General features: G+C 43.1%; 1 protein-coding gene across 1 annotated transcript in view; it reads left to right on the forward strand.

The window, feature by feature from the left end:
• Positions 1 to 3,221: 3,221 nt before the first annotated feature.
• The window catches only part of neurl1aa (neuralized E3 ubiquitin protein ligase 1Aa), a gene marked incomplete at its 3' end in the record, with an annotated part of 40,714 nt that continues 28,910 nt past the window's right edge, over positions 3,222 to 15,025 (forward strand). The window contains exon 1 of the mRNA XM_079219519.1: positions 3,222 to 3,343. Coding sequence (XP_079075645.1) covers positions 3,310 to 3,343 — 34 coding nt within the window. The 5' untranslated portion in view covers positions 3,222 to 3,309. The remainder of the gene's footprint in view (positions 3,344 to 15,025) is intronic.

The following is a 15,025-nucleotide window of genomic DNA, read 5'->3' on the forward strand; positions in this document are numbered from 1 at the left end:
CACATGAAACCACATATGGTCAGCCCCTCATTTTGCTATGAGCACTTCCCACCACTGTCTTCACCTCACATGTGCGCACCATGTGTGTGTCCACAGTGTCTCATTTAGCAAACCGAACCTTGAGGTTGTGGTCCTGATTTCATTTTGATCAACATCCCATGCAAGGCCAGAGTATTTATTATGGTTCCATGGTCGTAATCATTAAAAGTGATGGGGAAATAATATTATTACCTGCAGGATTTGAAACGCAGCCAGTTGTTATACTGCTTCTCCGTCCTGTTCACATTTAAGTAGTTTCATTATATCCCTAAATGAGTCCTGATGAACAATCAGAATAGCCTCCTTTTCCCAATAGATGTTTTTCCATAATTCATTTCCAAAACATGAACGATGCAAAAATGAAGTTTATAATTTCCAGTAATTGAACATGACCCAAACTGTGACTGAAACGGTGCACAATTGATAATTAAGTACTTTTACTGTAACCTGGCTAGCCAGATGGTTTGTTACACAGAACCACACGAGAAGTCGTCATTGGAAACGTTTGGTAAAGGCCAGACACTTTCCAAACATACTTGGCACGTGATTGGATGAACAATCGTTGTCCTAAGCCACGCCCCTAGCTACCACAATCGCTTTACATGAAGCCGATTGGTCCGTGCTCTGGCTTAATGGACACAAACACATTACTTGAAGCCTGGCCAGATGGATTTGGTGTGATACGTGATCACGCCCATTCAAGAGTGATCTCACAACATCGCAATACTCCAGCTGCCATGTCACATTTACTCAGTCATTGAACTAAAATACAATTCTTCGGTACTAAATCTGACAGCTGTAGTTGTTAGTTACATTTGAGATTGAGCCTGTATGTATAAAAACACATGATTACAACAGAATCAGATCATTAGATAACATTACACACATGTACAAAGAAGCTAAAGTTATAGTTTAGACTGAAAGCAACACAGTTTAAACTGATAAAGGCAGTGAAGGACCTCTCGTAATCAGGCGTATAATGTCACTGCCCCATAGAGCATGATGGATAAGTACACGTGTGTATTCTCCTAAACTACTCTGCAGATTGAAGATGTATATGTTTGACGATATTTTAGCCTCATTCTTTCAGCTGCAACTCCTGCAGGGGGAAACAAACTTGACAGCAAATAAAACATGAATAGACTATAATAATAATAACAATAATAATATACACTATAATAAGTGGTAGGTACTCATATTTTTTAAGAAGGCCTGTACCTGATAAACACTTATTAGGCCGATTGGAAATACATTATTTGTAGAATTAGATCACAGTGGTGGCTGTGTGATTGCGTTTTTCAAAGTAAAAAAAAAAAATTCCTATATGTACCACATGTTTTTCTATAACAAAATATTCTGCTTCAGTCTATATCTGTTGACATAAAAAAATGCTTGGTCCACTGCATGTGTCAGGCACCTTAACGAGCCGCTGTAGCAGCAATAAAACAGCACCATAAATTACATTTATATGGCAATAAAAACACACAATCAGTATATTCATCATATCATATATTCACTGATGAAATAGCTTCTTGAGCAGTATGCTGTGACACGTCAGAGTCGGGCATTACTACTGTGCTACTGTACTGTTATGTGTGCTGTGTGTGATTAAAAAACAGAAGAAGTAAGCCTTGAATAATGTTTTTATATCCATGCTGTTTTTTATTTGCTCCCAAGTCCGTTTCACAGCGCCCGGGGTTGCAGCTGAAAGAATACAATTGTCAAACAAGCCATAATCTAACCAAGGGGATGAATAGAGTATTTTATTCTTGTCTATTCTATTCAATACAAATAAATCTCAGCAACACATGAGTGGAATACACAACAGTAATTGAAGTCAGTGCTACTCATGCTCTGGATGGGAAAATATTATTAGCCTATTGATTTACTCGTCATGTATTTCCTTTATAGTCAGGGATTTTTATGCCAGTGGTCCTTCCTGTATTTGGCATCTGCAGCTGTGTTACTTTCACCCCGGACTATGTGTTTAACTCCTTTGACTTTGACCAATAATATAGTTTGCTAACAGTAGAAAATGTTCATGTTTGTGATTGGTCACATGATGCAAACACCTGTCCCCTGTCATGTGAACGCACTCACAGACAGGTGGAGAAACCCGGGTTGATTTACTTGATAAGCAGTGTGATTGCTGTTGTTCGGGTTCGTTAAGCCAGATAACAAAGGAGACCTCTCCCCGTAATTCAGGCCTCTCACGGCGAATGACGAAATCACCTCAAAAATGACTTTCAGCCGGTATTCTTTTGTTCATTCATTCTTACATGTAATGCATCTCACTACGCCGTGTCCTTCCACAGTGCCACAGTGCGCCCAAAGTAAACACAGAGGTGGCTGAGATTGAGGGCCGTGAGGTCACCGCCGATATGTGATGACAGCTCAAGTCAGAGGCCTGACTCCTGAGGGGTCACCCGCCCTGCCTGCCAGGGGCCTGAGGCACAAGGAAGTATGGAAGGTGGAAGAGTGAGTGCTGAGAGCAAAGAATGTGACCACTGAGGTTCTGGATTCATACTCGGCCTGTGCTTGTATCTCCTTTATATATATATATCTATATATATATATATATGTATATATATATCTATATATATCGATATATACATACATATATATATATATATATATATATATATATATATATATATATATATATATATATGTATGTATATATATATATATATATATATATATATATATATATATATATATATATATATATATATATATATATATATTCCAACATTCCAAAAGTCCTACGTGTGAACTGCACACTGTATATATGAATTTATTTGTTCATGAATCAATACATAACATGTAATAAAGGTCAATACATCTTTGTTTGTTCCGACTGGTGGCCACGCCCACCTCGCGCGCTCACAGAGCCCTCCGGTGCCCGCCGCTGCGCGCGGCAGCGACAGCGTTAAAACGCGCTCAGCCAGTCTCCACCTTTTATGTAAATGGCGCAGAGAGAGTGAGCGCGGACCGGAGGCGGAGAGAGCGCGCAGTGAAGTGAATGGAAGAGGAGGAGGAGGAGGAGGAGGAGGAGGGGGGAGTTGCCTTCACGAATGTTGTCGCTGCCGCTCAGCAGAAAGAGGGAGTGGGTCAGCGCCTCGCTGCATCTGTCCGCTAAGGGGAAGAAGCGATAGGCTGCCTTTGGAAGCGAGCGTGCAATCATGTCACGAGCGCCGGACCGCGCGAGCGAGAGCGTCTGAATAATCCACACCGGCGATAGGCGGACTGTGTGCGGGAATTAAAGCAATGGGTGGCCAGATAACGCGAAATGCCTTTTACGGTAAGAAACCCCCATATCTGTGGCTGCGTGTTTGGGACAGCGCGTGCTATTAAAGGGGCTTTGTGTCGTTTGGTGCTTAATTGACAGAGAGTATTTTGCGTTATGCTCGCAGCACTGGCTGTTCTCACCAGCAGGTACCGTATTGACCCTGCAGCCTGTTCTGTGGTCCCAGATACGTCACTCCGGTGATTAGAATAAAGGACCGACACGCGCATCTGTGCTCACTTCTGATTACCTCCTCCTCCTCCTCCTCTTCCTCCTCCTCTTGCTCCTGTGGAGAAGACCCATCTCCCATTGAAAGCTGCTGTTAAGTGTCCGGATGGCGAGGCTCAGGAGGAAGTTGCGGGGTTTCCCTGCGCGCGCGCTGTGCTGTGGTTCCCCTGCTTTCATAAAGAGACGTGTGCAGCTGCGCGCCAGGACATCGATACATTGATTTCCTATCTCCTGATCCTGGAGCAGGAAGGTGGACAGTGTGATCACTTATGTCTGCGAGCCAAGCCTCCAACTGTATTGGCCCACAATAGGCTTACTGTAATGAGCCTGTTTTGGGTCATTGTTTTGATATCGTGGCACGTGGAGCTCGTGGTTCTCTGTGTGGGTTTCAGGTGCATTTCAGAGGCTCCTGGACTTTGTGGCTGCACTGCCAATAAGCAGTGGTGTTGGTTCATGGGCTTCAGTCCCTGTTTGTCTTGTTCGAGGCTCCCAGTGGTGACAAACAACACCATCATGTTTTTAGTTTAGTTTAGTTTACAACAAAAGTAGTCCTGCTCCTCCTCTCCACCAATATAAAGAAGATAAACAATGACAATGGTCTTCATCTGAAGCCACTCCATGTTTCTATGGAATTATTATTAGCATGCAGTTGTTGTATAACATATTATTACGATATATATATATATATATATATATATATATATATATATATATATATATATATATATATATATATATATATATATATATATATATATTACATATATATATATTACAAATACAAGAGCGATATGATGTGTGGATACAGCCTATTGGAGCTAAGCCTGTTCCTACAGCCTCTTTTAGTTTGGACCACCCGATGGTTCTAATTAAAGCTCAGGATTGATCCAATTAGTTAAAGACTGAGAGACTAAGGCAGCAGGCCGAGGAGGCTACAGCCCTTCTCTTTAGGATCAAGGTCAAACACCTCATACACATTCAAGTACAGTAATACAGTTCAATTCTGAGGTGATTCACTATCATGGTATCATTTAAGTGTATTCTGCATAAAACCTCTGACCTCACCACACGCGGTCCAGTCGGCAGAAAATAAAAAGAGTATGGTTTGTGTCGAAATAATAATGTAACGACAAAATGTGAGAACGTGGCTACTGTAAATAAATAACAACCGCCCTTAAAGCACTTTCTTAAATAACGTTACATATCACACGTAACAACTTTGTGTAAAACAAAGTTACGTAACAAACATCAAGTCAATGTCTGCTCTTGGTTCCATGCGGGACACGAGCAGCGGCCTCCTGGCCGATGTGGACCTTCCTACCAACATCGTTCTCCTGTTGGCATCGTAGGGTTCTGTGTTTCTACTGACCATACACTTTGTGAATGGTCTTGCTTAGCAGTGTATGCTAATATCAAAATGAATCTGAGCGGAGGTCAATGGAGACCCTGCGACGCCCGGGGTCGGCATGCCCGGCTCACATTGCAGCTCACGCTAATTTCTATCTCAGCGAGTGGTGCCGTCTCCGTGAAGACACATGGTTCCCATTTTAAAAAAAGGGGGACCGGAAAGAGTGCTCCAATTAACAGAGTACCACCGCTCAGCCTCCCCGGGAGACTTTATATCCAGAGTGCTGGAAAGGAGCGATCGTTGAACCTCAGATCCAGGAGTGTTGTTCTCCAGTGAGGGCAAAATGGAGCGTGAGAGGGACAGGCGGTTCTTTGGGTACGTCCGACTGGCAAGAGGCCCCGGGGAAGACCCAGAACACGCTGGAGAGATTACATATCTGGTCTCGCCTCGGGGTTCCCTAGGAAGAGCTGGAAAGCGTTGCTGGGGAGAGGGACGCCCCCGCGTCACGAAGTATATGGATGTAAATGTAGCATAATTCAATCTGTGATATTAAAAATAACAAAAGAAAGGTTGTTTCTTTGATTGAAGTTCATCTGCATTTGTTGCTTAACAAGATGTATCCCAGCCGATCTTCTTGGGAACACCCACTACACAAACGTGATCTTTTTTATTTAATCTGTTCCAATAGAAAGACGAAGTGGGAGGAGCCATGGGAAATAAGCCATGAGTAACAACATGAGTGTTACTGGCCCTTTCAAAAGTCAACGAAGCTCAGGTTTGTGGATCACCTCAGGCTAACCCGTTCAACCAGTCAATGAGGGTGTGTTGACACCTTTATTTACTCACGCAGAAGAAACGCTTTAAATTACTGTAAAATACTAGTTTTGATCAATCTACATAATACAATGAAGTTGACTTGCAAATACGTTTTAACATATTTTTTTATCAGTGAAGGAATAAACTTATTCTCAGGCTGTTTCCTTGCCAAACAGTTCTGATGAAAAGCTTGTATTAAAATAAACAATCACGTTTAGTTTACTACTGCAACTGACTGTCGTTCGGAAAGTTGGGTGATTGTGTTTTTTACATTGGAGGTCTATTTTATGTTTTATTTGCACATTATTTTATAAAAGTAAAGGTCAGACTTAAATTAAAATACATGTGTGTATGAGGTAGAAACCCACAAGTACGGGTGCAAAAACCAGTATCAATTAATATGCATATCTTTTACCTGCAGTCTATCATATTTGAAAGTATCAACAAAAAAGGTTAAAAATCAAATCAAGATAATGCAAAACAAAAGCATATTGATGTCAAACACTTTGAGTCCCGTGTTTCATAAATGTATTTAGACTGAGAATCAGTCGGTACAACTTTCTGTTCCATAATTAGACTTGGAGGTATTTTAACGAGATGTGCAGTACATTGGGAGGTAAAGGTTATGAGCTTATGTTCTTTTACAAACTGTTGCATCCATACAAATACTTTTGAAAGCCTCATTAATGTCCTTTGAAAATAATATATTGCTTTGTTCTTTTGTCAGTACTTTCTTCTTGATAACATTTCCAGAACACTGTCTTCTTCTGTAGAACGATGTTCCTTCAGCAGTCCTGTTCAATCCGTAGCTTTGTTCACTCACAAGTCGTATGCATTGTGTGTTCTACATACACAGGGATACCTGGTTATTGTTGCATATTTCAATTATGACCTTATTTTGCAACACCAACACGCTGTACTTCGTCCTGCGTATTACATCACTTATTGGGAAACAAATTAGTAATTTGACACAATTTAGTGATCAGAAATCGGCCAATAGATAAAAGTGTATTTTATGTGAAGTTCATCGCTAATATAAGCCTACATGAAGGGGAAAGTACATACGTTTTTTCTAGACCTGAGAAGAAAGAACCAAAATTGAAGAAACCATTAGAATCATATTTCCTCCGTCCGTGTGCTTTTGGTAATGCAGCTGCTGGAGGACCCTGTTCTGGCGATGTGCTGTTTACATGTCGGTAAAGGCCTGTGTCTGCTCCTCAGCAATTGGATTTCCGTATCCAGATACAAAGCAGAGACCGCAGAGCCCAAGAGATGCTATATAACAAAGTAACGTTTATTAACTTCCTAGAATCGGATCACAGTGATGTCATGGGATATGCCTCCGGTCATACAGGCGATGGATATTTAATACAGCATGCAGACCAACAGCTACCGCTGAAAATATCTTCTTTGTGTGTGTGTGTATGTGTGTGTGTGTGTGTGTGTGTGTGTGTGTGTGTGTGTGTGTGTGTGTGTGTGTGTGTGTGTGTGTGTGTGAGAACACAGACAGGTGATCAGGCCTGAGCGGTTGCTCTGGAGCGACAGAAGCATATGTCTCAGGGTCAGGTGGTGTTGCTTAGAGTCTGAACTTCAGTCAGTCACAGGGCTGCACAATTAATCCAGTATGAATCCCGATATTACTCATTAGGGTCGTTAGGGTAGGTATTCAGTTTTAAATTTGGTATTCAAATATTTTTTTTAAATCTTTTTTTTATCTCTAAGGATAACAAACACACCAAACCTCGTTCTTATTCTTGAAAATAGAAATACAAATGACAATGAATACCTTTAATTAAACCCAAAGACGTGTTGTAGCGCTGTGCCGTCACTCCAGCCGAGAACGGGCAAACGTCTGGCCGAGGCCTTGGCGAGTCTAGTCCTCGCTGCCGTTGCTGCTGCAGGAGCAAACCCACGCAGGGCTCGGGCCGAGTGGAAGGTTCCCCAGGATGCATCGCAGCCCGAGGGGGATGAGACATCGGCCGTGAGATGACTGTAAAGCTACGTCCAAACGCGCTCGCACAGCGAGTTTCTGCACAGCTACGATTTGGACATTAGCGGCCAATCAGTGCTCTGTTTGTTTACAATGAACGCATGCCGTCCCTAAAATCAATGAATAATTGTGATTGAAACAATTCTTTTGGCCATTATGGTGCAGCCCCAGTCAACACACACGGGGTAGACCAACCATAGCCCTCCTTTGTTCAGCAAGCATGCTAAAGTGTGTGTGTGTGTGTGTGTGTGTGTGTGTGTGTGTGTGTGTGTGTGTGTGTGTGTGTGTGTGTGTGTAGCAAGCCCTCGCATCCTCATCCCCATGATAGGTCACCTTCAAGGCGGCGCCCACATGGTGACTTCCTGCCAGCACTGAATAGCATCTCGCCTGTTTTCAGTGGCCGCGCTGCATATCATTACGCCTCTCCGCCAGCCGGCTCTCCTTCGCCGTCAGAGCGGCATCGCTGGATTACACTGAGCGCCGCTGCATGTGGCCTTTGGATGTCATTACTTATTGATAACGTTGTGTGATCCCGCTCGTGAAGAGAAAGGCTGGTGGGTGGTGTAGTCCAGAATTCATCATCTGGGCCGTCTCACCTTTCACTGCCGGGTCAACGCGGTGTGAGATATTGATAGTGTGTCTCTCCAGTCGGATAAGCACAGGGAACTAGAGTCACTCCTGTAGTTAGTTCCTACTGCTCCTACCCATCGTCCACGGTGCGTTTAGTCCGTCTCTCCCTGCCGCTGCTGGGCCGCTGAGCAGTGTCGCTCTCGCTCGTTCTTTGGAGGCAGACTATTGCATTCGCAAAAATAATGACAGGAAATTGTTGTCCAATTACCCAACCCAGTCTCTCGTGGTCCCATAGATCTATTAGTTGTGCTCAGAAACACAACATGTCTGTCTGCGCCTCAGCAACAGACCTAATGTACGTATGTAAGGGCAATTTTTCAATCGTGAAAATGTATTTGAGAACGCAATCCGCTACTGGACAACAGATAGAATTTGCATCGTGAAGAAAAATCTAGGATTCATGATTAAAGACTTTGCACTTCAGCCTTATTTTTGCTCTGACCCGTGTCATTATGGAACCCCCTCCCCATCAAGCCACATCACCATGGACACGGATCATCTACCAATGCATCATCAACACCGAACCAATAGATTTGTCGTGATGTTGCCTAGCAGCACGCCCGGTCCTTTTGGTTACCACCAACAAAATGAGTGATGAGTGATGAGTAATGAGTTCCCGTCCCCAGGTACAGCAGCGGCTACAGTTACCGTCTGCCGCCCGTTTACCACCGTGTGAAAGGCAACGCGCCTATAAGCCGCGTAAAGCCATCGAAGCTGCGTTTAGATGCACCGAAGCCTAAATGGTAATGTGTGTGATTAATGGCGGCTATTATCGCGTGATTCATGTCACAGCCGCTGTGACATCAGGCTGGAATGCCGTTTTTGTCACAAGTCAGTGGGATTGAATACATCATCCAGACACTCCTATGTAAACATCATTAAGATGCTGTTTGTCATTGGCCTCCAGGCTCGTTGTGGCGTTGTTAATGCCGCTGTCAGCGGGTCCGCGGAGAACGACATCAAATAGAGAACTAAAGAGGAACATTTTACACTGGTAAAAAATAATCATGCCTTTAGCTTCGTGAGATGGTGACGATTGCACTTATTCCAGGAGAACTGCGACAATCAACATGGTTTTAAAATAATGCAACTATGTGTTATTAACAGATTGTTTTGGGGATGGCTCTGAAGCCCAGCAGTACAATCATCATTTTAACCATTTGTTATTTTATGTAACACCTAACAAGAGCCTGCCTGCTTATTCCTAAAATAGCATAAGTGTGTGTGTGTGTGTGTGTGTGTGTGTGTGTGTGTGTGTGTGTGTGTGTGTGTTGTACATGGCAACAATGGGTTGCTATGTGGGCTACCTGTGCTTCATAAGCGCTGCTGTGACTGAATGTTTGGACTCATCTTGTTTCCATGCCGCTACCGTACTTAATCATTAATGGTTGTATGTGGTCGCGATCTGGAGCAAATACTAGTGTATAGAGCACATTTGGATCACAATAGAAGATACTAGTTTGTACACATTTCTATTCAACGTGTTTTTCATGTATGTGAATCTGAACTCCTCCTTATTTCAATCCTAATAAATAGTAATAACCGCTGAGCGGTTTCCAGGCCCTCACTGTGTTCACCATCTGGAACTCATGCCAACATAACCGTGACCTTTGACCGAAGTTCATTTTCCACTACTAACAGTGGGCTGCTCTCAGATCCCACACGGCCAGTTAATAATGATATCCTCCTTATTTGTCTTACAGAAAGTTATTTTTCATTTTGTGTGTGCGCTCTCCTACGAGTGTCCAGCCCCATGAGTGATTGGTGCGTGTTGCTCAGGCAGCACTACTACCTGGTTAGGTTTGTGAAAAGGCCAGAGTTTGAGTTCAAATACGCCCATTTTTACAGGCTTATTTCAGGTCACAAACCTGTTAAGTATTGTGACGTTTGAGCAGGGTCGTCTTTCAATCAGAGGATCGGCGGTTCGATCCCCGGCTCCGCCAGCACATGTCGATGTGTCTTTGGGCAAGACACTTAACCCCAAATGTCTCCCGTAGCTGTGCTCACGGTGTGTGAATGTTAGATACTCCTGATGGACAGGTGGCACCTTAGCCCCTCCCATCAGTGTATGAATGGGTGTGAATGGGTGAATGATTGGGTGAATGATGACTGAAATAAGCCTGTTTGTTAGGTAACGTATGACTGAAATAAGCCTGTTTATTAGGTAACTTATAATATGAAATGAGCCTGTTTGTTAGGTAACTTATGACTGAAATAAGCCTGTTTGTTGGGTACCTTACTCTCAAGGCGTTGGCAACAGAATAAAGGTAAATAAGTCCATGTTTACTTCCCGCCCTGTGTTTGTTTGACCCGTTCATCCACCTCTACTTCCTTACCACGCCGACTTTGACGCTGTTTACACAACGTCACCTGACTTCCTCTGAGGGTTCTGAACAAACTGGTGCATTACCTGTTGCAGGTGTGAGCATGAACAGGGCCTGAGGACAGCCTGTCTATTTAGTACAGCCTGCAAGTGTTACAGTGTATTTAATCAGAAAACGCTTCGCACACGTTTAAAAAAACAAATATCAAACATTTGATTATTTGCAAATAATATTCCACCTAAATCCACATGATAGAGCTCAACTGTTACCTAATGTGACCAATGCATTGCTGTTACAGTTGTTCCCCAACACCAGGCAGTACATATTTAAATAGTTTTCTCCCACTTGTAAAATCCTATTTGCATGGTAAACCACACGGGTGATGGTTGGTGAGTACCAACTACACAACTCTAGATAAATAAACACACACAGCTCACCTCTGAAACGGTGGGTTAGTCCACTGCTCCACAGAGATGTTCTCTGGCGTTAGGCGGGGATTAGCTGCACAGGCCTGTGTGCTGTTGTCAGTGGTGGGATAAAGACTCTACTCTCTGGGGCAGAGGAATACCGGCGTTTTACCCTGTTGCTCCATAATAACGCATTCTTGATCTTCAGCAAATGGCTCCTGTGAGGATGTTTAAACTGTTTTCTCACAGATAGCAAATGCATCAATATGTGTGCACAAACAGTTTTTTTTTAAGAGGCAGCTATCGGATTGATGTTAACAGAAGTCCTTTCCAAGCTGTTTACATCAAGGGGGTCACATATATCTGGCTCTGTGGACATGAGCTTATATTCTAGGATTTGTGTTGCTGAGGTAATTGGAGGACCGAGACCAGCAGGTCGGCTCGAGGCTGCTTTGGTCTGTAATAACCTCCAATAACTTCAAACTGCAACATGGGATTTAAGTGTACACACTGGATCTTTAACAGCTGAACTGCTCTGTGGAATAAATAGTTTTATCAATAAGACAATTTTGCTCAAATGTCTTTTTACGAAGTGAATACAAAGCGTAACTCCTATTTCTTTTCTGTTCCATCCTTCATCCTTCATGTTCAAACAGACGGTAGCCCTCAGGTAAACACCATATGTGTTGCTGCAGGATATGAGAAGATGAAATACTCACCAGCTAGTCTGCTTTGTCGGCTTATCAGTTTACACTCCCCTAAAGTAGGACTTAACAACTGTGAAAAGTTCTCATAATGATAGACATCATGTTCCTCCACCTCAACATGACTAAGCTAGTAGACTTAGCACAGTGGAACATCCACTAACAAGGCAGCTTTAACCAGATATGAATATCTCCTTTTATTTCCAATTTTTAACGCGTAACGGCGACGCCAAGCGTCTGAAGACCGAGCCCCGGTGCGGCCGGCGCCCGGCCCGGGCCGGCCGGCTGTCACTGGCCTCACCCCGCCCCTCTTTTCTTTTTTCTCCGCAGAGTTTAAAAATTTAAATATGCTTGAATAAAGCAAGAAAACAATAACACAAACACATGATTATAAACGTATTTGTAATACGTCAAACACAAACATAAAAACAATAAAACAAAAATACGTGTATAATCAACATACGTGTTTAATCAACCTATACATGTATAATTAACGTATGTGTAATACGTCAAATACAAACATAATCAGGGAGGAGATCAAACGTAATTGGGAATGCGTTATTAGTTCTGGGGGAATGTAATTTTTAGGAGACGGTTGTTTATTTCAGAGTAGAACATTTAATTTAGTTAAATAGACCTGTACCAAATATTCACTGGTGTATTTCTAGCTTTGCTGTGTTTATATCAGTGCTTTGTTGTTGCTGAAAACATTCTGCAATCACGCTGCAGCAACTGGAAAAGAGGTTTGGAGTGGTGAGCGTGAACCAGTAGGGCTGTTTTTCACACTGAGTGTAATTTAGTTCAGGAATAGACGCTACACACTTCCTCCACCGTACATGTCAACTTTAATAGAAGAGGAAGGGTCAAAATGTCACGGAGCAGTTGAAGACACATGAATCCCATTTAATCTGGTGTAGCTGCTCAGCAGTTGACCCATTTGTGTGGGTCTGAATGTATGTCCTCTCATCAACCTGCAAATGCAAATATCTGCAGAGCTGTTGTGTCTTTAAAGGTGTGTTCATAGTGAAGATATTTGGGAAAAGGCTGGATACCTTTCAGAATGATAGAAATCAAGTAAGATGTTGTCTTTGCTCTGTGAACTCATATTGCCCTTTTTGTTTGTTTGGACTCCCAGAAACCACGCTCAAAAAGCTACAATCTGAGACCATAAATCTCATGTTGTATCTGAGGAAACAAAAGGCGTCTGTTGTGTCCGAGCTGATTGCTGCAGAGTGACAGAGTGCGCTGATCAAGACCTTTTAGATGCATAGGGTTGCTAAGGAACATGAATTTACACATAGCCTGTTCCCTCTCCAGCAGCTGCGCCTCTTTAGAGCCCACTAATGCATTCAGCTCAATCTGCCCAGTGCCATGTGCAGCGCATTCAACTACTGCTCTCCTGTGGCTCTGCCTAAGACAAAAGGCCTCGGCAGTGCTCGTGGTTTGGGCCAGATTGAGCGGTGGACGCGTACAGGGAATGGACATTAGTAGATGAACACAGAGGAGAGGGAGAGGACGGAGACAAAAGAGAGAGAGACACAAGGGAGGAACATAAAGCTGCACGGTCTTATCAGGACTCCACAGGACATCTGCTGCTGCCACTGTGTTGGCTTTCTGCTGTGTGTTAGTCAGACAGGCCTCATTGATTATGATACTGGATATGGAGCGAGTCCACCAGACACTGGATATTAACTATAATTCAACTTTGACATTTTCAAATCTTGATCGGTGACATAGGTGGGCCCCTCTAAAACACTAAAATACTGTTATTATAAGAAAACCTACATAATCGATACATATTTCTGCTGCTGTCTCCTTGCCGGAGGCATTATGTGTTCAGCTTGTCCGTCCATTCTCGTGAACGCTATGTCTCAGGAACGCCGGAAGGGAATTTCTTCAAATTGGGCTCAATCGTCAACTGAAGGACGAACTGATCAAATCACATTGACCTTGCAGAAGACATTTTTGGCCATAACAAAAAAATGCCCCACAAATGTCTGATATGAAGAAGTGATGACATTTTTGGATGGACATGTACAGATGGAAAGTACAACTTGACTGGCTGGCAGAGGCCTGACAGTGCTTCTAGTTCCCATAGATTTGGTGTTGAAATGTGTCCAGCCGAGCTGACCGGAGTTTGATTGGATAAAAAAAAACAAGTAACTGATCCATCAGGGTAAACATTGGGTTTTGCTGATGTTTATGCTGATGCTCGGTTCCCCTGATTTGAAGAGCTGGAGTGTGTTTCTAGCCAGGGAGAAATCAATCAAAGAAGAGACAGACATTCCAATTTCTCCACTGACAGTAGCTTGAATGGTCCATAATGCAACCCAGCTGGGAAACATATGGCGCTTTGAGTCCGAAACGGTACTCTATATCTCAACCTGCATTACATGTTGATCACTAGCTGATGTAAGACCAGAGTAGGCCAGACAAGTTGAGAGAAAGTGGGCACAACAAAAATACAACCACAAAATACTGGAATGTTCAAACACAAATACTGAAACTTCTGGAAATCATTTAACATCCTAGGATGATGGTATATAACAAAGGCTTCGACTTGCTTTCGGAATACTAATTCATCAATTTCAATCTGGCAGTTACGAGCTCTGGAAAATCTGTGCTCTCGCTCCAGTGCATGTTGATTCATACCCCCTCAGACACTCACCCACACTCCAGTCAGACACATTTACTGGATCATCTGGATGCTTCAATTATCAAGTCAGCCGAGCCTTCCTCTGCATGTTGGAATGCAAGAAGACATTTTTTATTGGACTGCTTTCTTTTAAACAAGATTAATGTCCTAATCTCAGTTTCAAGTTAGCCCATAAAAGGATCTCGTTAATAATATGTATGTGGTGTGTAATCAACCTATTCTCACTCTCAACTCAAATACTGGTGCTGGGTCAGTGCCCGTCTGTGTCTGTATGAGACGCACCTGACTTTAATGAAAACCCATTTACGTCGGTATTAGAGGCTCAGAGTCCTTCAGGCAGAGGTCCGGGTCCAGAGGTCCGGGTCCAGAGGTCCGGGTCCAGAGGTCCGGGTCCAGAGGTCAGGGTGCATGGTTGGATCAAACAGACGACATGGACCATCAGATCCCATTCAAAAGGGCCTTTGGTCTGGGACCAGTTCTGTATGTGAATAACCGAGGAGCAAAGTTACTTTGACATGTGTTGCAACGTAAACCTGCATGGAGATTTGCTTTTCACCCTGCAGGACCCTGCATGTGATTATGCCTGATTAGCTT

Source organism: Taurulus bubalis (assembly GCF_910589615.1).
Source record: "Taurulus bubalis genome assembly, chromosome: 6".
Lineage (NCBI taxonomy): Eukaryota > Metazoa > Chordata > Actinopteri > Perciformes > Cottidae > Taurulus > Taurulus bubalis.